This window comes from Amblyraja radiata, chromosome 4 (assembly GCF_010909765.2).
Source record: "Amblyraja radiata isolate CabotCenter1 chromosome 4, sAmbRad1.1.pri, whole genome shotgun sequence".
Classification (NCBI taxonomy): domain Eukaryota; kingdom Metazoa; phylum Chordata; class Chondrichthyes; order Rajiformes; family Rajidae; genus Amblyraja; species Amblyraja radiata.
The window spans coordinates 8,978,116-9,001,937 of NC_045959.1; the positions used below are offsets into that span (position 1 = coordinate 8,978,116).

A 23,822-nucleotide genomic window follows, 5' to 3' on the forward strand; every position below is an offset into this window, starting at 1 on the left:
GTTGAACATTGAAACGGAGCCTGCCATTTTCAGAGAACATAGGCTGATTGATGCCGAAGGGGATAGGACCATGCATGTGAAAAAAAAAGGAAATCGCTGCACTGGCGGCATTAGGAATATGTTGTTCTTGAATGACACCAGTCATAATTAGGTTATAATGTTGGAGCAAGGATTTGACTTTGACTGCTCCCACTGGATGTTCCATTCAAATGAAATTAAGCAGTAAAAATATTCAAAACCAAGGCATGAAAAGGTCAGGAGTTTTAACCACCCCGAGGAAAGTTTATTTTTGAAACAGTAAGACTCACAGAGTCATTGAGCCATACAGCACAAAAACAGGACCTGCAGTCGACATGTCCATGCAGACCATCAAGCACCAACCTTTCTTCGTTAACAGGCATTAAAATGATTGGTAGTTAATCAGAAATCAATTGTGGATATTTTGATTGCACAGCAGGTTGGGAGATGAATAACCAAGTAGATTTCCTAAGTGTGAGTGCCAAAGGGCATTCTCTTAAATCAGTCCAACTTGAGTGGTGACAGAGAGATTTGCAATTGGCCTTAGATCACTAGCTATAATTATATTTGCATCAGATTTTAGACTTTACTTTTCGAGATACATCATGGATACAGGCCCTTCAGCCCACTGAGCCCACGCCGACCAATGATCACCCCGTACATTAAATCCATGCAAAACACGCTGGACAAATTACAATTTTACCAAAACCAATTAACCTACAAAGCTGTATGTCTTTGGAGTGTAGTAGGAAACCGGAGCACCCAGAGAAAGCCCACATGGTCACAGAGCGAATGTACAAACTCAGTATAGACAGCACCCATAGTCAGGATCAAACCCAGGTCTCTGGTGCTGTAAAGGGCCTGTCCCACTTGGGCATCATTTGGGCGACGTTTAAGCGACAGCTGGAAAAGAGGTAGTCGCGGCGTGACGCGTGGTGTGGCGTGGTGACGCATGCAGAGACGCGCGGAAACGCGCGGAGATTCCCTGTCCCTCAAGAATTTTGGAATGTTCAAAATCATGGGCCGACATTTGGGGGTCTCATCATGTTGTAGACTGAACTCCCCTCTCCCCTCTTACCCCCTCCCGCCCCAATCCCTCCTTCTCCACTCCCCTACCCTTCTCCCCTCCCCTCTCCCCTCTCCCCCTTCTTTCCTTTCCCCTCTCCCTCCTCCACTCTTCTCCCCCTTATCCACTACCCCCTCCCCTCACATTCCCTTCTCCTCCGCTCCCTCCCATCTTCCATTTTCCACCAGCCCCCCCCCCCCCCCCGCCCCCCCCCCTCACTTTCCCCGATGCCCCCCCATTTGTGGACCCAGCCTGTGACCAGCGATCCTCCGCACACCATCCCACACACTGGGGACAGTTTATGCGCCTTTGGAGTGCGGGAGGAAACCCAAACCCTAGCCCTAGGTTCTGCCTGCTCCTCATGGGAACTAAACTGTTGGCCACGAGTTGTTAGTGGGATCTAGCTGTCACAGGCTGGGTCCACAAATGGGGGGCGTCCCCCTCTACTCCTTTATCTCTGCCCCACTCTTCTCCCCCTTATCCACTACCCCCTCCTCTCACATCCCCTTCTCCCCTCTCCCTCCCATTCTCCACCCCCCCCCCCACCCCCACTTTCCCCGACGCCCCCATTTGTGGACCCAGCCTGTGACAGCTAGATCCCACTAATCTAACTGCACAAAGGCCACATCATCTGTGTTAGTAACATTGACTATGGGATAAATGCAGACTTTGGGAACAACACCCCCCACCTCCGCCCCCTCGCCTTGCTTCACAATGTGTGGTGGGTATTTAGACTCAGTGGCCGGAGCAGGTGGGTGGCACTGGCACATTGACAACATTGCCTGTACCCAGTTGAAAAGCCCACTGCCTCTGGGGGTTTGGAGAGACCATTGGAAGAGAGATCTGCCTCTGGGACAACTCGTGGCCAACAGTTTAGTTCCATGAGGAGCAGGCAGAACATTGGGGGTTCGAGTCCATCTCCTGGGGCCCCTGTGTCACAGTTAGTTCAGAGAGACAGTGCCCTTCGGCCCACTGAGCCCGCACCGACCAGCGATCCCCCGCACACTATCCCACACACGCTAGGGACAATTTATACTTATACCAAGCCTATCAACCTAGTGTTAGGGTTAGAGTTACAGTTAGGGTTAGGGTTAGGGTTAGGGTTAGGGTTAGGGTTAGGGTTAGGGTTAGGGTTAGGTCTAGATCTAGGGCTCGGGCTGGGGTTAGGGGTTGGGTTTCCTCCCGCACTCCAAAGGCGTACAGGTTTGTATAAATTGTCCTTAGCGTGTGTGGGATAGTGTGCGGGGGATCGCTGGTCGCAGGCTGGGTCCACAATGGGGGGGCATCGGGGAAAGTGGGGTGGTGGGGTGGAGAAATGGAGAAGGGAGGGAGAGGGGGAGAAGGGGATGCGAGGGGAGGGGATAGTGGATAAGGGGGAGAAGAGTGGAGTGGGGAGAAGGGAGGAAGAGGGCGGAAGGGAAGAAGGGGGGAAGAGAGGAGGGGAGAAAGGTAGGAGGGAGTGGAGAAGGAGGGATGGGGGCGGGAGGGGGGAAAAGAGGAGAGGGGAGTTCAGTCTACACTCACTGAATCCATCCCTGGTGATCGGATATGGAAGCGGACCAATACATCAATAAATAAAACGGAACTACTCAGACATCTATTCATTTGCACAATTGATTTTATTGTATAATTGATTTAATATATTAATGCTTAAAATCCATGCATTGAAGGAAGAATATTTTACAGCCTCAACCCTAACCGGGCATCACCCACATGACAGCATACGTCAGCGTGTATGTCGTGTAACTTGACGGTTTTACGGGCGTCAGTCACTGACGCTACACAGTTCAAGTTCAAGTTTATTGTCATGTGTCCCTGATAGGACAATGACATTCTAGCTTTGCATCAGCACACAGAACATAATAGGCATTGACTACAAAACACATGAATAAATAAACTGATAAAGTGCAAATAACAAATAATGGGTTATTAATGTCACCTAAATGTGACCCAAGTGGGACAGGCCCTTAAGGTGGCAACTCTACCGCTGCACCACTGTGCCACACACTAAAGAAGGATGAAGGATCACTAGCAGAAATATTGTGGTTTAGAGACAAAGACAAGGGTCAAGGACACGGCTGGATACAATCATTCTCAATAACATGCCCCTGACATATTTTCTTGGAGTTCAGAAGGTAAAGACTCTCTCTGCTCTTTTACCAGTACTAAAGATCACGAGAACTAAAGAACAATGAGGAAATCCTCGTGTTTTCTTGGCTGCCTTTGAAAGCTATTTTAAAAAGCCTCAACATTTCTTCCAAGGGATTCGTAGAAGCAATGGTCAATCAGGAGAAGGTGGACAAAAATGCTGGAGAAACTCAGCGGGTGAGGCAGCATCTATGAAGTGAAGGGAATAGGCAACGTTTCGGGCCGAAACCCTTCTTCAGTCAATCAGGAGATATGTGGATGGATGTTTATCGGACTGAAGCATCAGGAAGACATTGTGCATATTCCAACACTTTGAGCAAGCTGTGCACTGTCTCACTCCGCTCTTCTCAACCCCAGCTCCTTTGACATATTTGTATTATGGATTTAAAACCTCAATGGATGGATTCACCACTGTTTTTTTGGTGAGGTATTATAGATTCCTCAGCGGAGTTGATGAATCAATGTACAGGGTGGAAGTAAAACAACTAGTGGTCTGGTGCGGCAACAACACTTTAGCATTAAACGTCGACAAAACAAAGGAGATGATTGTCGACTTCAGGAGGGCACAGCCAAAAAACACACCCCTCAACATCAGTGGCACCACGGTGGAGAGAGTGGAGAACATAAAGTTCCTCGGAGTGCAAATTACAGACAGTCTCACCTGGTCCAGGAACAACACTGGGATTGTCCTTCCTGAGGAAACTCAAACAGGCCTCACTCCCCACCAACATCTTCAGGACTTTTTACAGGGGCACGGTGGAGTCTGTACTCACGTACTGCATGAACACGTGGTACTCCAACTGTAACTGCTCAGACAGGAAGGCTCTGCAGAGGGTAGTGAGTGGAGCAGAGAGGAACATTGGCGTCTCCCTACCCTCGGTACAAGAACTGTTCCAGAGCCGCTGTCTGAAAAAAGCTCTGAGAATTGCTAAGGACAAACTGCACCCCCTCCACACACACCTGGATCTCCTGCCATCAGGCAAGAGATACCGTAGCATCAAAGCCCGGACAACCAGACTGCTAAACAGCTTCCTGCCACAGGCTGTGAGGCTGCTAAACAGTCACTCCACCTGATTCTGCGGCTTAGCACTGACATTTTAATAACACTGACACTGGCCACTCAAATCAGCTGCCCTGGACATTTTAATGACTATTTTTAATGTATTTCAATTTTGCTGTTTTTACCTGCTTTTAACTATTTATACTGTTTCATCAGGGACTGGATTGTTTTTATTGTTATTATGTGTGAAATGTTTAAGTTTCATGTGCGATGCTCCGGTATTCCCTGGGAAACGTCTTCTCATTTTGCACTGTACAGCTGTTGCTTTGCAAGATGACAATAAAGGTTGATTGATTGATAGATCTCAATGAATCTCTGTACACACCAAAAGTTTCCTCCCTACACCATTGGTTCTAGTTTTGCATCGCTTAAAGTAAGTTATTAATATCCCTCATAATCTCCAATATAGTCCTATCCCTATTCAGAAAGAATTGCATCCTGAAGTTCACACGTGCCTGCAATTAGGCGTGCAAAGAAAGGGACATGGACTGCACATACTGGTGCATGTAGATGCTGAGATGCTAAAACTGTTGGTGGCTGCACATAGCAATGATTCAGGTCATTACAATGTGAAGCCACCAACAGTGGCAGAGTCTCAGCATCTACAGGCAATCCACGCCCCTTTATGTGCACGGCTATTTTCAGGCACATGTGAACTTCAGGACTCGCTGCCTTCTCATTAGGGTCAGGACTGTATTGGAATTTATGAGGGAAATTGATAACTTACATTAAACAAGCCCACTTCTGCAGGTGGGGGGCCTATAACTCGTAAGGTGCAACTAAGCAGAGAACTAATGGTGCAGGGAGGACATTTTCATTGTGTACAGAGAGCTATTGAGATGTATAATTCATCACCTTGTAGGTTTTAAATCGATAAAGACTTGAAATATACTTGAAAAGACTTGAAATGTCTCAAAGGAGCTGGTGTTGAGAGGAGTTGAATGAGACAGTGTACAATTTGCTCAGTGTTGGAATAATCACAATATCTAACCATCTAACTGTGAAGAGGATGTTAGGAGGTTGCAGGGTGACCTGGACAGGTTGAGCGAGTGGGCAGATGCTTGGCAGATGCAGGATAATATAGATAAATGTGAGGTTATCCACTTTGGTGGCAAAAACCAGGGGGCAGATTATTATCTCAATGGGGTTAGGTTAGGTAAGGGGGAGGTGCAGCGAGACCTGGGCATCCTTGTACACCGGTCACTGAAAGGTGGCTTACAGGAACAGCAGGCAGTGAAGAAAGCTAATAGAATGTTGGCCTTCATAACAAGAGGATTTCAGTATAGGAGTCAAGAGGTTCTTCTGCAGTTGTATAGGGCTCTGGTGGGACCACATCTGGAGTATTGTGTACAGTTTTGGTCTCCTAATGTGAGGAAGGACATCCTTGTGATTGAGGCAGTGCAGCGTAGGTTCACGAGATTGGTCCCTGGGATGGCGGGACTGTCATATGAGGAAAGATTGAAAAGACTAGGCTTGTATTCACTGGAGTTTAGAAGGGTGAGGGGGGATCTTATTGAAACGTATAAAATTATAAAAGGACTGGCCAAGCTGGATGCAGGAAAAATGTTCCCAATGTTGGGCGAGTCCAGAACCAGGGGCCACAGTCTTAGAATAAAGGGGAGGTCATTTAAGACTGATGTGAGAAAAAACATTTTTCACCCAGAGAGTTGTGAATTTATGGAATTCCCTGCCACAGAGGGCAGTGGAGGCCAAGTCACTGGATGGATTTAAGAGTTAGATAATAATAATAATAATAATAATAATACATTTTATTTATGGTCGCCTTTCAAGAGTCTCAAGGACACCTTACAAAAATTTAGCAGGTAGAGGAAAAACATGTAAGGGGAATGAAATAAATAGTAGAGACATGACTAGTACACAAAGTAAAGACAGAATTCAATACAAAACACAATATGAGGCAATTAATGCACAGATGAAAGGGAGGGGACGTGGGCTAGGATAGAGAGTGAAGATGGGTCTTGAGGCGGGACTGGAAGACGGTGAGGGACACGGAATGGCGGATCAGTTGGGGGAGGGAGTTCCAGAGCCTGGGAGCTGCCCTGGAGAAGGCTCTGTCCCCAAAACTGCGGAGGTTGGACTTGTGGATGGAGAGGAGACTGGCTGATGTGGATCTGAGGGACCGTGAGGGTTGGTAGGGGGAGAGGAGGTCAGTGAGATATGGGGGGGCCAGATGGTGGAGGGCTTTGTAGCTGAGGATCAGGATTTTGTAGTTGATCCGGTGGGAGATGGGAAGCCAGTGAAGTTGTTTGAGGACTGGAGTGATGTGATGCCAGGATTTGGTGTGGGTGATGAGTCGGGCGGCTGCGTTCTGGACCAGTTGGAGTCGGTTGATGTAGGTGGAGCTGATGCCAAGGAGAAGTGAGTTGCAGTAGTCCAGTCGGGAGGAGATGAAGGCATGGATGAGTCTTTCAGCAGCGGGAGGTGTGAGAGAGGGTCTGAGTTTGGCGATGTTGCTGAGATGAAAGAAGGAGGTTTTAATGACATGGCGGATGTGAGGCTCAAGGGAGAGGGTGGAATCAAAGGTCATGCCAAGGTTGCGGGCCTGGGGAGATGGGGAGACAGTGGTGCCGTCGATGGTGAGAGTGGGGTTATTGATTTTGCTGAGTGTGGCTTTGGAGCCTATGAGGAGGAATTCTGTCTTCTCGCTGTTGAGTTTGAGGAAATTATGTTGCATCCAGGTTTTTATAGCTGACAAACAGGAGTTGATATGGGAGAGGGGGGGGTTGTGGGGGGATTTGGTGCCGAGGTAGATCTGGGTGTCATCAGCGTAACAGTGGAAGTCCAGGTTGAAGTGGCGGAGTATCTAACCAAGGGGGAGGATGTAGATGATGAAGAGGAGGGGGCCGAGTACGGAGCCTTGGGGAACGCCTTGAGTGACTGGCTGTAGCAGAGGTGTGGTTGTGGAGAGAGATGGTGGGATCTGTTGGAAAGGTAGGAACGGAGCCAGCTGAGTGCAGAGCCTTCAATGCCGAGGTCTTTGAGTCTGGTGAGCAGGATGTTATGGTTCACTATATCGAAGGCTGCGCTCAGGTCGAGGAGGATGAGGATGTTGAGGGAACCGGTGTCAGCAGAGGTGAGGAGGTCGTTGAGGACTTTGAGGAGAGCAGTTTATGTGCTATGGAGGGGGCGAAAGCCAGATTGGAGGGGTTCAAGTAGGTTATATGCAAGGAGGTGGGAATGAAGTTGCGACGCAACGATACGCTCCAGGGTTTTTGAAAGAAAGGGGAGGTTTGAGATTGGGCGGTAGTTAATGAGAGAGGAGGGATCAAGACCAGGTTTCTTTAAGATTGGTGTGACAGCAGCAGTTTTGAAAGCGGAAGGGACAATTCCTTGGGACAATGAGGAGTTGAAGAGATTAGTGAGGTAGGGGCAGAGTACGGGGAGGCAGGACTTCAGCAGGGGAGTGGGGAGAGGGTCGAGGGAGCAGGTAGTGGTTTGGAAGAGCTGATGAGTTTGGAGATTTCAATAGGGGTGACCAGGTCAAACTGGGAGAGGAAGCAGTGTGGAGGAGGGTAAGGAGGGTAAGGAGGTCAGTGGAGATGTTGATAGGAGGGGCCTTGGTAGGTGGTGGAGTAGATGCTGGGGAGTCGGGTACAGGGGATAAAGATTGATAGATGGTGCTGATTTTATCAGCGAAAAAGTGGAGGAATAAGTTGCAGAGACCCGGAGTAGAGGTAGGGAGAGTGTTGGCTCGAGGCTTGAGGAGGTTGCCCACTGTGGAGAAGAGGGTTCTGTGGTTTAGGCAGGGATCGGTGAATATGGAGGAGAGGTAGGCAGATTTTGCAGCAATGAGGGCATCTTTGTAGTCAGTGAGGTGGAGTTTGTAAGCTTCAAGGTGGACTGTGAGAGATGATTTCTTTATAAGTCGTTCGAGTTGGCGACCAGTCTGTTTCAGTTTACGAAGTGCAGGTGTGTACCAGGGTGAAGATGTGTTGAAAGTTACGGTTCTTGTTTTGAGGGGGGCCAGAGTGTTGAGGGAGGTAGACAAGGTGGAGTTGAGATGGTTTGTGAGATCATCAGGTGAGATGTGGGTTGAGCCTAGGGGGAGAGTGGTAGAGAGCAGGTCAGAGAGATGGTGGGGATCAATGGATTTTAGATTACGGAAGGTGATTTCTCGGAGGAAGCGGGGGCGAGTTGTCGGAGAAGGGATGGTGAACTGTATAAGCTTATGATCAGAGAGGGGGAAGAGGCATGGATGGAGGTCGAGTACCGGTTGATTTGTGGAGCAGACCAGGTCAAGGATGTGACCTTTGTCATGGGTGGGAAAGGTGACGTGCTGAGTGAGAGAGAAGTTGTCAAGTAAAAAGGCGAATTCAGATGCGAGCTTGCAGGTGGGGGAGTCCATGTGAATATTTAAGTCACCAAGTAGCAGCAGACGTGGGGAGAGGGATGAGGCAAGTGTGAGGAGTTCAGTGAAGTCAGATAGGAAGGAGGGGTTTGGTTTAGGTGGCCGGTAAATGAGGATGACTGTCATGGAGGAAAGGGCTTTGAAGGCGAGGAATTCAAATGATGCTACTGGGGGGAAGGTGAGTTCAGTGATACGAAAATTCTGGTTGAAAATAACAGCGAGGCCACCTCCATGGCGGGAGGGGCGGGGCTTGGAAATGTAATTAAATCCAGGTGGGGATGTTTGGTTGAGGGAGAAGAAGACATTGGGTTGTTGCCAGGTCTCAGTGAGCAGAAGGAAGTCCAGAGTGTTGTCAAGGATTAGTTCATGGAGGGCAAGGGCTTTGTTGTTGAGTGAGCTGGTGTTGAGGAGGGCAAAGTTGGCATTATGAGAGGGTGGAGGGATGGGGGCAGGCTGGAGAGATCTGAGGTTGTCCCGGTTGAAAGTGCGTGCGGTCAGCTGGGATGGGGGGTGACGCGGGTGAGGGGGGGCAGAGCGTGGTAGTGAGCAGATGGATGGAATGGAATGTCCGTGGTTGAAGCAAACACGCCTGCGCCGAGAGCCTCTGTGGATGAAACGGGGTCGACGTAGAAGTCCAAGCTGTTCAATGACCTGGATGCAGGATGGGATGTGGTTGTTGAAGAAACCAGTCATCTGCAGAGTTGAGTATTTGAGCATGATGGTGAGGGTGCAGAGAGGTGTCCAGCGGTGCAGGTGCAGGTGGAGAGAGTATCCAGCGGTGAGGGAGCAGAGAGGTTGTCCAGCAGAGCAGGTGCAGTGAGGTGTCGAGCAGTGAGGGAGCAAAGAGGTTGACCAGCAATGCAGATGCAGCGAGGTGTCCAGCATTGAGGGAGCAGATAGGTTGTCCAGCAGAGCAGGTGTAGAGCTCTAGGGGCTAGTGGAGTCAAGGGATATGGGGAGAAGGCAGGCACGGGTTATTGATTGGGGATGATCAGCCATGATCACAATGAATGGCGGTGGTACCGAATCCCTGGGATGGCGAATGGCCGATTGGCCTCCTCCTGCACCTATTTTCTATGTTTCTATCACACTGTCCATTGAGTATATTTTCAGTTGGGAGACAGGGAGGGGTGGGAAAATCAAAGCCAAAAACCAGAACATTTTAAATTAGATGGCAACATGCCCATTGAGATCAGAGAAACATTCTCAAAAGGATATAATGTCTGGAAAAAGAATGTTGATGGGGGGATCCAGATCTTCACACTTAACTTTGGAGAGTCAATGCAGACAGGGAGGGGGGACGGGAAATCTATTCATCTAAGGGCACAGAAAGCTCTCGAGGACAATGATGTGCTGCTGATGGAACGAGGTTACTGAGAGATCAATCTGTAAAGTTGGAAGTGGTGCAGCAATCAGAGTTGCTGTCTCACAGCTCCAGAGACCCCGGTTCAATACTGACTCCCCTGTGCTGACTGTGTGGAGTTAGTATGTTCGCCCTGTGATCGGTTTCCTCCAAGTGCTTTGGTTTCCTCCCAAATATTTGCGGATCGGTGGGTAAATCTGTCAGATTAAATAGTCACGTGTGTGGGTGATTGGCAGAATCCAGAGACAGCTGATGGAAATGTGGGGAGAATAAAATGAGATTAGTGTTGGATTGGAGTAAATGTGCACTTGCTTGTTTGTGTGGACATCGTGTAGAAGGGCCTATTTCCATGTATGTGAATACTTGGCCAATAAACTTACTTACATACTTAAGGGCCTGTCCCAGGAGCATGCGACTGCATGTGGCGAGCGCGACCAAACTGGAAGCGGGAGCCGCGCGGAGGTCGAGTGATCCCGTACGAGTTGACGTGAAGTTCGAGCGAAGTCCGCGGGAAGTTTGCGCTAGGCGTACGCTGTCAAGACGCTGCGTACGGCGTAGAGACGGTGCGTACACCCGTCGAGGCGGTGCATATGGCCTCAATGCGGCTGCGGGCCGGCAGGCCGTTGCGCACGGAATTTTTGGACAGTGTCAGTTTTTCGGAGCCCCGCGTGATGTCGGGACCAGCCCCGCACAACTCCATACGGCTCCGCCGATCGAAGTGGGACCGGCCCCGCGAGGCCGTACGGCTCAAGCGACCACGTTAGCTCGCGCTTGCCGCATGCAGTCGCATGCTCGTGGGACAGGCCCTTTACTTACTTACTTACTTACTTACTTACTTACTTACTTACTTACTTACTTACTTACTTACTATTTCCATGTTGTATGGATCTCTGATTTTAAGACTTTAGTCCTCAAATGAGACGCTGAATTATTCAAATGCCCCTAGGATTCTGTCTCATTCTGCCTACTCTGCATGCCGACTGTAAATTTCACCAGCCACATCATGCTATCCCCATCACCTTAAAAGATCCCTGATGCTTGAGAAAGGGACACACGGATGTATTAATTGGAGCTTCCATTCAATCACCAGTTTAGATTCAGCAATAGAGAGGGGAAATGGAGGAGGGCTCTTCAAATGATCTGGAGCAAAATAAAACTGGGATACAGGATGACAATGGAACCAGTACATCATAGGGCAAGACCACACACTGGTTCCATCTCAGTATATTGGGGTGTTGAATTAGGGAGTCCAGCCCATCAGAATAAGACTGATGGACGTACAGCTGGAAATGCCAGGTACTAGAGTGTTACTAGAGAGTGAATATGTAACAACTAAAGGGCCTGTCCCACTTACGTGTCCTTGGCACGCAAATTACGCGACCTCGTGATCGCGTTGAGCCACGACGGTCCCGCAAAGGTCATGCGCGATTTCATGCGTACACACAGCAGTCTGGAGCACGTGACGTCATTTGAAGATGGACACAAAGCTGGAGTAACTCAGTGGGACCGGCAGTATCTCTGGAGAGAAGGAATGGATGATGTTTCGGTTCAAGATACTTCTTCAGTCTGAAGAAGAGTCTAGACACGAAAAGTCACCCATTGCTTCTGTCAAAATATCCATTGACTTGGCCTCCATGGCCTTCTGTGGCAATGAATTCAACAGGTTCACCACACAAAAGTGAATGCCATTGTATCTTTTTCCACATTACACTCTACCTGTCCATTCATTGTGCATTCAGTTGATCTATCTATATCCCCTTGAGTTGTCTCTGCAACACAAATTTATATCAACAGGTGAAAATTCAGTCCCAATGCCCATATTGTTTTTGCAGTTGTAGGTCTAGACATTCGGATGTATAGCACTGTTTTATTTCCTTGCCAAAATGGATTTTCCACTAGAGTGAAGCAGGTGCAATTATTTATGGGTGGAAAGATGTTTCTCTAGAAATTTATCCAGTCGTTCCTGTCACCTATAATACGTGCACTTTCTGCGTCAGACGGTTATCGAGTGGTTGCACTCTCCATGCAGTAGACCTTCCTGGAGCCCTGCTAGGGGACTTTTCACAGAATGTCAGAGCATTGCAAGCCCTACAGTAATCTAGTTCCAGCTGGAATACTGGGAAACTGACACGGGTCAGTCTCTGATGGTTACTTCAGCAACACCTTCTCCTTACCACCATCTTACAATCCTCAGCCACCCAACTCCTCCCATTGACCTCTTCACCTCTGTTCCACCAATCTCTCCGGTAGCCCACAAACCCTCATCCACCTTAAGAACCTGACAGAGCTCAGTCCACAACTTCAACCATCATCGACCGAACTATATACATTTCAGCTCATCCAAAATGCTGCTACCCCCATTTTCCCTTGCCCTGTCCTATTCTCCCAATGCCACTGTCCTCACTGATTGACATCAGCTTCTGTCATGCAACACCTCCATTTAAAAATTCTTATCCGTGAGACAATCTCTGATTCTATGACACAAGGGAACATTTTGCAAACTGGCAGTGTGGTTTGTGGAAACAAAATTATCCTTGTTTTCAGAATAGATAAGCACTTGATAATCCCAATCACAATCACAATAATACTTTATTAGCCAGGTATGTTTTGCAACATACGAGGAATTTCATTTGCCAGGTCAGTCATACAACAATATAAGCAACGGAACACACAAAACACATTTTAACATAAACATCCACCACAGTGACTCCTCCACATTCCTCACTGTGATGGAAGGCGAAAAATAGTTCAATCTCTTCCCTTTGCTCTCTCACGGTCGGGGGCCTCGAGACCTCTGTTGACGGGATGATCTTGACTCCCGTAGCCAGTGGTGGGTCATCCATGTCAAGGCAATCAGCTCCTGCATCGGGGGGATGTCAGCTCCCTCGTGCCGGTCGATCGAACCCTGCATCGGGGCTGGTCGAACCTTCCGCGATTTTCGAGCTCCTGACATCCATGGCTTCTCCCGAGACTGCGAGCTCCCGATGTAAAGTCTGCAGGCCGTGATTGGAGTGATCCCAGGCAAGGGATCGACTCCGAGTCCATGCCTCGCGGTGGGGCCTAAGGTGTCTAAGGAGGCCTCCAGCTCCATCGATGGTAGACCGCAGAGCAACCGGAGAATGCGATCCGAAAATTAATCGCATCTCTGGCAAGGTAAGAAACTGAAAATAAAGTATCCCCCTCCCACTTCCCCTCCCCCTACATGAAACAAACCAGAGAATATTTACACAGACTGAACACACTAAAAATTAAAAAAAGACGAAAAAACAAACAGACTGCTGGCGGGGCTGCCAATCGTGTGGCGCCCCTGGTGGTATAAATATAATCTTTGTAGAGCTATGGAGCAAAACTAGGGAATGGGACAGATAGGATGGATAGGATTGCTCTGCTAAGAACCAAAATAGACAAGATGGGTAAATGACCTGCCTCTGCCCTAACTATGATTATTTGGATTTTTACTTGCCTATATGTTTTTTGCAGAAGCCCTGAAGTTTTAAGGGGCTGTCCCACTTGGGTGACCTAATTGGCGAGTTTAGAAGAGTTTGAAAAAATGACATGTTGAAGACCTCATTCGACTATGCTGAAGACCAGCTTCGACTAGCTACGACTAACTTCGGGAAAATTGGCCACCCCGAATAGTGGAGAGTGAAGACGACCTCCTTCGATCTCCTGACATGATGAAGACTACCTTTGACTACCCTCGATTACCTACGACTAATATGCCGACCTACTACGACCTACTACGACTAAATCTACGAGTAAAAACATATCGATGTTTTCGAAGGCGACCCTTTTTTACTCAGGGGCATTTTTTAACATATTGAAGAAAACGCTGCGACCCAGCTGAGGCCTCGAGTACGCAGAGACCACTCTCGAGCATGAAGGAGAGTTACGAAGACCTCCTACGACCTCGTGTCGACCATGCTGCGAGTATGAGTCGAGGGCAAACTCGCCAGAACTCGCGGATTAGGTTGCCCAAGTGGGACAGCCCCTTTAGAATTCACTGCCTGAATCTCTTTTCCCTTGCAATTGCCCCTTAAAACTTTCCATTTTGTCCAAACTATCCCAAGCAGCCTGATCTTCCCACCTCCTGAAGGTTATTAAAGTAAAATTATAAAAACTAATTTCCTTGGGTGATTCTTAAGTAATTATCTGTTGCCAGTGTTCAATGAGGATAATATTGTGGGGTCTATTAATATAAAAGCAGTCAGCTTTATTCTCAAGAGAATGAATACTAATAATTTCCTGCAGTGCTCGATTTAAAATTTAGATTTTTAATATATAAATTGGATTAAGCTCAATCCAATTCAGCAAAAAACATTATCATGTTAATGCCCAAAATATATTCCTAAATTCAACCTCACTGTAAAGATTCAAAGGGAGTAATTTAATTTAGAGTTTTTATCAACGGGACTAGTTGTGATTTTGATTTTAAATGAAACTCAAGCATTGACTTAACATTTTCCACTCCCAATTTTCCTAACCCCCAGCTATTTCTCTTCTACTGCCTCAAGATGTATTAAAAATTCAACAACAACTGGTGACCCAAATGTACAATATGTCTGCAGTTGGAGTTGATGGCACTTCAGCCACGGATAATGATGTTTCTGTCAGCACTGGAAATTCAAAGAATACGTGATGATCCCAGCGGATTTGGCAGGGTTGGAGCCAAAACACTATTCACAGAGACACCTAACATGGAAACAGGCCACCCTCACTGATCTGTGGGCACCGTGTCATATTAATCTCATCTTCTATGCTTGGAGCATAGCTTTCAAATTCTTGACGATTCAAGTACTCATCTTGACCCCTCTTAAATGCTGCCAGTGACTCTGATTCCACCACTTTCTCTGATACTGTGTTACAGGTACTCACCATCCTGCATGAAAATGATCCCCCCCAGATCCCCTCCAAATCTTTTCCTAAATCTATGTTTGTGGAGCCTAGTATCAGGATAAATAACAGAGCATTTAGAGAAATCATGATGAAAATTTTCTTTATGAAAATGTTTATAATTCTTAGAACCTTATATCACCCTGGCCACGCTCTCGTTTTACTCCTGCCATCACGAAGAAAGTGTAGGAGCCTGAAAACTGTAAAGTGCAGGTTCAGGAGCAGCTACTTCCCAACAATCAGGCTATTGAACATTACAAACTCCAACTAACCTCCAAACTATAAAATGCCTTGATTGCACTAGGGACTTGGGGTGTTGTCTTTGTCTTAGGGCTATATTGTTTGTTTGTTTCTATATAATGAACTTCTTTTTGTTGTTTATTAAGGTGTCTACTATGTTTACTTATCTGTTGTGCTGCTGCAAGTAAGAATTTCATTGTTCCATTTCGGGACATGTGACACTAAAACACTCTTGATTCCTGACTCTTGAAAGTCTTTACCTCAAAAGGCTGTTGAAACTCAAGCATTGAGTATATTCAATCCCTAGGCACCAGTGGATCTTTTGTAATGTTACAGTAATCAGAAGAATTCGGATTTGGGCACGAGAATGGACTTGAGGCACTAGATCAGCCACAGACTCATTGAAAGGTGAAAAAGCCCAACGAGGCAGCAGGCCTATTCCCAATTCCTATGCTGGTAAGCAATGGGTGCCGCTTGGTCATCCATACTCAAGATAGCTCATGATGCACTAGAACCTTCTGATGAATGGGTTGAAGGTGAACAACTGAACCACATGGACCACACAACTAAATCCCTGTAGCAGCAGAGATACTACATAGTGGCTACATGGGCGGCACAGTGGCTTAGCGGTAGATCTACCGCCTTACAGCGCCAGGGACCTTGGTTTGATCCTGACTACGAGTGCTGTCTAAATGGAGTTCTCCCCGCGACCTGCGTGGATTTTTCTCAGATCTGTGGTTCCCTCCCACACTCCAAAAACGTCCAGGTTTGTAGGTTAATTGGTGTAAATGTAAAAAAATGACCTTAGTGTGTTTAGGATAGTGTTAATATGCAGGGACCGTGGTAGGTGCGACTCGGTGGGCCAAAGGGCCTGTTTCCGTGTTGTAAACTAAACAGCACCCGCTCAAACTCAACCACCGCAATCTCATCCCCCAACTCAGAAAGCCACAGAATATAAAGCTTTTCTTCCTAATAATTCACAACATACAAGCACTAAATGGCATTTCCTTTCAGAACAAGTAATCAGCTACAATTCAACAAGTTTAAATGTCAAATAAAAGGTGATATAATAAATAGGAAAATTCATATGTCAGTTTTAAATATGTCGGGATAAATTAATCTATTGTGGTTTTAGAAGCAGAGGAACACAAAGGAAAATCAATTATTCTAGACACAGGTCCTAACTGACTTTATTTCCAATATGAACTGTCAACACAATCACCCTCCCCCACCACTCCCCCTCCCTAAATTTCAGAAATGATGAATGCTGTTGGCGGTTTACAGTTAAACGAGTATTTTTTTATTTTACGTGTAGTAAGTCGAGAATATTTACCTTGTGGAAGTTCCGGAAAAATGCTGCCTTTTCATCGGGAAATTTCTCTAATCTTCTTGGGCCTTTGCTGGAGGCTTTCTTAAACACCAACCAACACCTTCTATACATCTGTTGGAACAATAAAATAAATGTTACAGAAACCATATTAGTCTGCTGTCAAGATATTAGAATCAGAATATAATGAAGATAAGCTTGTCCAAAATGACAATGAAGCCCAGAGGTTGTTCAATACTTGCTTTTCCTGCACCTAACATCACAAACAAGGCCTTACCAAAAATATATTTGAACTTTATTCTGCAATGATCAAAATATTTGACACATAGAAACATAGAAAATAGGTGCAGGAGGAGGCCATTCGGCCCTTCGAGCTAGCACCGCCATTCATTGAGATCATGGCTGTTCGTCCCCTATCAATAACCTGTGCCTGCCTTCTCCCCATATCGCTTGACTCCACTAGCCCCTAGAGCTCTATCTAACTCCCTCTTAAATCAATCCAGTGACTTGGCCTCCACTGCCCTCTGTGGCAGGGAATTCCATAAATTCACAACTCTCTGGTTGAAAAAGTTTTTTCTCACCTCAGTCTTAAATGACCTCCCCTTTATTCTAAGACTGTGACCCCTGGTTCTGGACTCGCCCAACATTTGGAGCATTTTCCCTGCATCTAGCTTGCCCAGTCCTTTTATAATTTTATATGTTTCTATAAGATACCCCCTCATCCTTCTAAACTCCAGTGAATACAGACACCCTGCTATCCTCTATGTAATATTTTCTCCTTTCTTGAGGATGCAATCCACACTGGAAAATCATTCCACAAATGCAATTTGAAACCTCTGGCACCTGGCTCTTCATGAGCCAGGCTGCACGGGGAGTTTTAACCACTTCCCTGCTCAAGGTTTCAAAGACTGAAGTGAGGATTAAAATTTTAACATTTAGAAACCCAACCCTTCCTCCCACACTGCCATCTGTGAACCTGGAGCCTGATTTCTGCAGTGATCATCAATCCCCTGTCTGCTTTCCGCAGAGACCACTCCCTCCGTAACTCCTTGGTGCATCTTCCCATCTCCCATGTCTGCCTTCCGCAGAGACCGCTCCCTCGGTAACTCCCTGGTCAATTTGTCCCTTTCAACCTAAACTACCCCCTCTCCTGGCACTTTCCCTTGCAACCGCTTTACCTCCCCCCTTGACTCCATTCAAGGACCCAAACAATCTTTCCACGTGCGGCAGAGGCTCGCCTGCACGTCCTCTAACATCATTTATTGCATCCGCTGCTCTAGGTGTCAGCTGCTCTACATCGGTGAGACCAAGCATAGGCTTGCCGATCGCTTCGCCCAATACCTCCGTTCGGTTCGCAATAACCAACCTGATCTCCCTGTGGCTCAGCACTTCAACTCCCCCTCCCATTCCGAATCCGACCTTTCTGTCCTAGGCCTCCTCCATGGCCAGAGTGAGGGCCACCGTAAATTGGAGGAGCAGCACCTAATTTTTCGCTTGGGCAGTTTACACCCCAGCGGTATGAACATTGACTTCTCTAATTTCAGGTAGTCCTTGCTTTCTCCTCCCCTTCTCAGCTCTCACTCAGCCCAATTTCTCCGCCTCTTCCTTTCTTCTTCCCCCCACCACCCTCACATGGACAAGACACTTGTATAAACACAATTTGAAAGCACATTATGGTAGTGGAAGAGATGAACCATGTTGAGGTAGAATTAGGATTGTGCAGGTCAGTTCAAGAACCTGCTAGTTGTAAGAAAGTAGGTGTTCCTGAACCTGGTGATGTGGGATTTCAAGTTATTGTACCTCCTACCTGACAGTAGCAGTGAGGAGTGGGTATGGCCCAGATCATGGGGGTCTTTGATGATGGATCCCACCTTGAGGCAGTGCCTCATGTAGATGCTTTCAGTGTTGGAAGGGTTATGCATGTGATGGACCAAGTGAGTCACTTTAAAGGCTGCAGGCCACTTTATTTTCTGAGATCTGTTGATATGCTGGCTGCTGAATTTACATCCTGTTAAATTCAGAAGGAATTCCGTCCCTGCATTCTCCTGTCTATGTAAACTCCGACAGCTTTAGTTTAATTTAGTTTAGTTTAGAGACAGTATGGATATAGGCCCTTTGGCCAATCGCGTATGTGCTAACCAGCAATTACATGCACACTAGTTCTATCCTATACACTAGGGACAATTTACAGTAGCCAATCAACCTACTCACCTGCATATTGTTGGAATGTGGTAGGAATCCGTAGCACCCGGAGAAAACCCACATGGTCTCAGGTGGATTGTACAAACTCCGTACAGACAGGACCTGCAGTCAGGATCTAACCTGGGTCTCTGGTGCTGTAAAGGGCCTGTCCCACTGCGGCGACTTAATTGGCGAGTTTAGAAGAGTTTAGGAGAGTTTGAAAAAGTGTCATGTTGAAGACCTCCTTCGACTATGTAGAAGACCTCCTTCAACCTCCTTCGACTATGTTGAAGACTCGCTTCGACTAGCTTCGACTAGCTTCAGGAAAATTGGACACCAAATAGTGGAGAGTGAAGATGACCTCCTTCAATCTCCATCGACCTACGACCATGTTGAAGACTATCTACGACTACCTTCGACTCCCTTCGATTACCCTCGATTACCTATGAATAACATGCCGACCTACTTCGACTTGACCTACGAGTAAAAAAAATATTGATTTTTTCCACGGTGACCTTTTTTTACTCACGGGCATTTTTCCGCTTGTTGAAAAAAACGCCGCGACCTAGCTGAGGCCTCGAGTTAGCGGGGACTACTCTCGAGCATGAAGGAGAGTTACAAAGACCTCCTAGGACCTCGTGTCGACCATGCTGTGAGTATGAGTCGAGGGCAAACTCTTCTAAACTCGCGAATTAGGTCGCCGCAGTGGGACAGGCCCTTAAGGCAGCAACTCTACCACTGCTCAACTGCGTCAGCCTTACAGTTCTTAAATTGGTGATTAATTGTAAAGATTTTCATGGGAGGACAATGGAAACATTTTGTTTCCATTATTGTCACATCCATAATACTGGGCAGCTGCTCAGAACAACACACAAAGTGACCTTAAAGAGATAATGCACACTTGCATCATAGCAACACCACATCCCCAGCCACCTCCAGTTACGCCTGCTTCCCTAAATACTGATGATCTGCCATTAGAGCAAGGTTCTGATACTATCAAATCTAATCAGCGCTTACACAATGCTTTCTAATATGTACTTGCTGAAGAGGAAAGTGGTATCAGGTGTAGAAACCCTGGTGTTTCTTCATCTTATTAGCACTGGGACCACTTTAAGTTCCCTTCTCCAAACAGTTACTATGTCAGTTAATGACAAATCTAACGCAGTGTTCCAATATTTTCATGGGCCTTCCCTTGGTTACACCTCAAAACTGAACCAGAATCATATCAGAGTTCACTTTCAGAATCACAAATGTGATAATGGATGCAGAGACAGGGATCAATAATTGTAGGGCCTTGTGTGGCTACTGACCTTGATAATGACCCAGAAAGACACCAGCTAAGAAAATCTATTAACCGCAGCAATTAATATGGCACAGCTTATTCAGTTCAAATTACTTCACAAATGTAATGATCCATTTAGGACAAGACTGCAGAATGTCGTTACCATAGAACTGGTGATGGGATTTTGCTAACTGATTACGGGATCTGGTGATAATGTAACTTTCATGCAATATTCCTGTTGTTGATTAAAAGTGAAGACATTGATGTTTAAAACATATTTTGCAATATTTCTCTCAATCAAACTGTCCGAAAGAGTCCATTTCTACCAATAGAGTCGAAAACATTCAAGCTACCAATTTATAGGTAGACAAAAATGCTGGAAATCGAAGGTAGACAAAAATGCTGCAATTTATAGGGGCAGGATTGGAAGTGTCACTTTCATATCAATGGTTAGAAACTAAAAAAGGCACAAAGTGCTGGAGTAATTCAGTGGGTCTGGCAGCATCTTTAGAGAACGTGGTTAGGTGTCATTTTGAGTCGGGATCCTTCAGTCTGAAGAAGGGTCCTGACCCAAAACGTCACCAATCCACGTCCTCCAGAGATGCTGCCTGACTGACTGGCTGAGTTACTCCAGCAGATGCCAAATGCTATAAACTGGCAGCTGCTGTTCCCATTAAAAACTAACGTATTGGTGAATGTGAATTCAGTCACGCTTAACCTTTCTGTCTGACACTGTTGAATCAACATCAACCTATCCATGCTAATGCAAGTTTACATTTGGCCTTTTCAATCGGTTTAAATAACAACCTGGAGTAACCTGATCACTTCCCTGTGGGATCCAGAGTCCAGGGCTTGTCCATTATACCTGATGAATATTCAATTATTACAGCTACTAAACATGTTTCCTAGACGCCAAAGAAAGATAAATATCATTTGTTGCATAAAACCAGCAACATGTTGTGACTAAAGCTTTAATGCGCATCTTGGCATTTTGATAATTGCTTCAGGCTAATATACCTTCTCAGCAATGCTTCTCAATGCTACGCTTGACCTTTAGTTTGATATGTAACTGTTACACTGCCTCGGAGGGGTGGCCGGCGCTTCATATTAATGTGGAATAGAAAGCAGTCTGGAATAAAAGACTTGCAGACAAGGCACCTCACCAGTGTGAAATGGTGCAGTCAGTGTGCTCAACTGAAATAATGCCTGGCCTCTAAGTGAAGCTGAGGGCGGTGTTGATTTTTGTTATTGGGATATAATGACTTCAGGGACAAAAAAATCAAGAGGAATAGCACAAACACCGAGATGATCCTGCATCATAACGCAAGGTGGAGTGGGTAGGGGGTGTTGTCAGGGTTAGACATACACCATGGAGACTACGTTCCAGGTGGCCCAGCCGCTGAAAGGACTCTCCCGACGCCGAGGCAACAGCACCCGGCCAGAACGGCCAGGAACATCGGGCCTCCGTAGAGGCAATAGCGGAGGCCTCAATAGGCCTGACTTTGGGAGAACTGGGGATGGGGATTGGACATTGTGCCTTCCCCCACAGTGGTAACCATTGTGGGGGGATGATTTTTTTGTGTGTAATGTGAATATGTTAGTTTGTGTCCAAGATGGCTGTCGGAAGGGAGAGTGGACGCTGGCGCGGTTTAGCTGCCGCTGCTCTCTCTTCACATTGTGTTTTTGATTTTTTGTCTTTGGAGCGAATTCTGTCTTTAATTTGTGTATTGGTGATGTCCTTATTATTTATTTTACTCCGACTATATGTTTTTTCTCTCTTGTTAATTTCTGTAAGGTGTCCTTGAGACTTTGAAAGGCGCCCACAAATAAAATGTATTATTATTATTATTATTACTGAGAAACAGAGACACCTTGGTGCAAAATTCCATTGAACCTCTGCCCAGCAGTTCTCCCACATCAAATATCACCACTCCCCCTGCTGTCATAGATGGATCCCCCATCTACAAATCCTGCGTCCCTGCTTTTCCTGCTTTCACTCCCCTTCCCTCCCCCCGACGGAACAAGGTAGGAGTTCCCTTGGTCCTCATACACAGGGTGTGCGTGTGGGTAGGTGGGGCAGGGGAGATCCCGTCAACACTGTTGTCTGCAGAGGGATGAGGTGTGCGTCTATTTTGAAAAGGTGACAAGGAAATGGATCAGGATAAGCTGGTCAAGTTGGGGACGAGACAAGGTCTGGGAGTTTCAGTAGTGGGGAAAGGCTGGGTGTGGGGCAGGATGTTGAGAGTGCACAGTAGGGGTGGAAGTCACAGCAACGGGATAAGCATGTACTTACATGACAGGTTTCCGTGTCGAGCAAAATCACCCTGTCCCTGGAAGGCCCACCTACACATGCCTCCAGGGCAACATGTCATAGAGTTATAGTCATACAGCACAGAAACATGCTCTTCGGCCGAAATTGTCCACGCTGACCAAGATGCCCTGCCCACACTAGTCCCTCTAAATCTTTTATATCCTAAACCTTTGTCCCAATGTATTTTAAATGTTGTTATAGTACCTGCCTCAACTGCCTCCTCAGGCAACTTGTCCATATCCCCATCACCCTGTGTGTGACAAAGTGCCCCTCAGGACCATTGGAACATTATGTTGCCAAGAATGGAACATTTCAGTTATGTGGTATTGTGTGTGGATTGATGATAAAAAAAAATGAATTTAATCCATTTTAAAATAAGGCTGTAATGTAACAAAATGTGGAAAAGGTGAAGGGGTCTGAATACTTTCTGAATGCACTGTACATCAGAATGCAATGAAATGACTTTTTCACATGAAGCTCACTAAGTAAACAGCATATCTACAGTAATGATAAATAAAACAATAAATACAGCAAAAGTGCAAAACAGCAGAAAAGTGCAATACTCTATTGCCAAATTCAAGTAAGGCAGAAAAATAATAATGGATTAACAGAATGAGTTACAGTTGAGATAAGGGGATGGGGTGTGAAATAAGTGATTGGTTCTGGAGTCGGATAGCTATAAAGAAAAAACTGTCCTGTAGCCTGGATGTCTGAGCTTTCAAGTTTCTATTTCTTCAGAAGGCAGAAGAGAGAAAAGGGAATGGCCATGATGACAGACAACCTTGACAATACTTCCAGACTTTGTGATGCATGACAGTGTGAAGGTAGACTGGATAGAAGGAGAAGACAAGCTAGTGACAAGCCTGTGCAGTGTTCACCATTCTCTTTGGGTTCAGGTGGTAAAGAAAGCATTTGATATATCAAACTAAGATGCATCTCATCAAAATATTTTCTACAATTCATATGTAGAAGCTCAAAAAAATCATTCTCCTTAGTACTTTGCACAAAAGTGGTTTGCTCCCTTTTTCCAATATTATTGCATTCAATTAAGTTCTGTAATTTGTACATTTTAAATATTTTCAATCCTTATTTTAATGTTTGTTTCATAAACTGCATAAATCTATTTCTACTGTTTGCAAATATTACAATTTATCTTAGACTTTTAAACACAGTTATTAAAATCTTCAAAGGCGGTCAGCATTCAAAAGGCAATCAGCATGGTCTACAAGAAGGACATCAGGATGTACTGCCTGAGGTCTAGATGCCACTCACAGACCTCTCTGCTTCATGCAAATGCCTCCAGCAATGAAGCCTGGAACTCGGATTGACCAACAGGGCTGCCAAGGATGTGGCCATGAGATTACTGTTGGGGGCCAGCACAAGGATCAGGGCAGATCAAGTTCAACATAAATAAATATTTGGGAAGCATTCCTGAGGAGAGTTTAATTTAATCGAGTTTAGTTTAGAGATATGGTGTGGAATCAGGCCCTTCGGCCCACCGGGATCTCGCCAACCAGCGCACCCCGCACACTAACACTACGCTACACACTATGTAGAATTTATA

General features: G+C 46.2%; 1 protein-coding gene across 1 annotated transcript in view; it reads right to left on the reverse strand.

Annotated features, from left to right (window-relative positions):
* Positions 1 to 23,822, reverse strand: part of dok6 (docking protein 6) — a 487,069-nt gene that overhangs the window by 229,744 nt on the left and 233,503 nt on the right. The window contains exon 2 of the mRNA XM_033018929.1: positions 16,491 to 16,598. Within this exon, the coding sequence (XP_032874820.1) occupies positions 16,491 to 16,598 (108 nt within the window). The remainder of the gene's footprint in view (positions 1 to 16,490; positions 16,599 to 23,822) is intronic.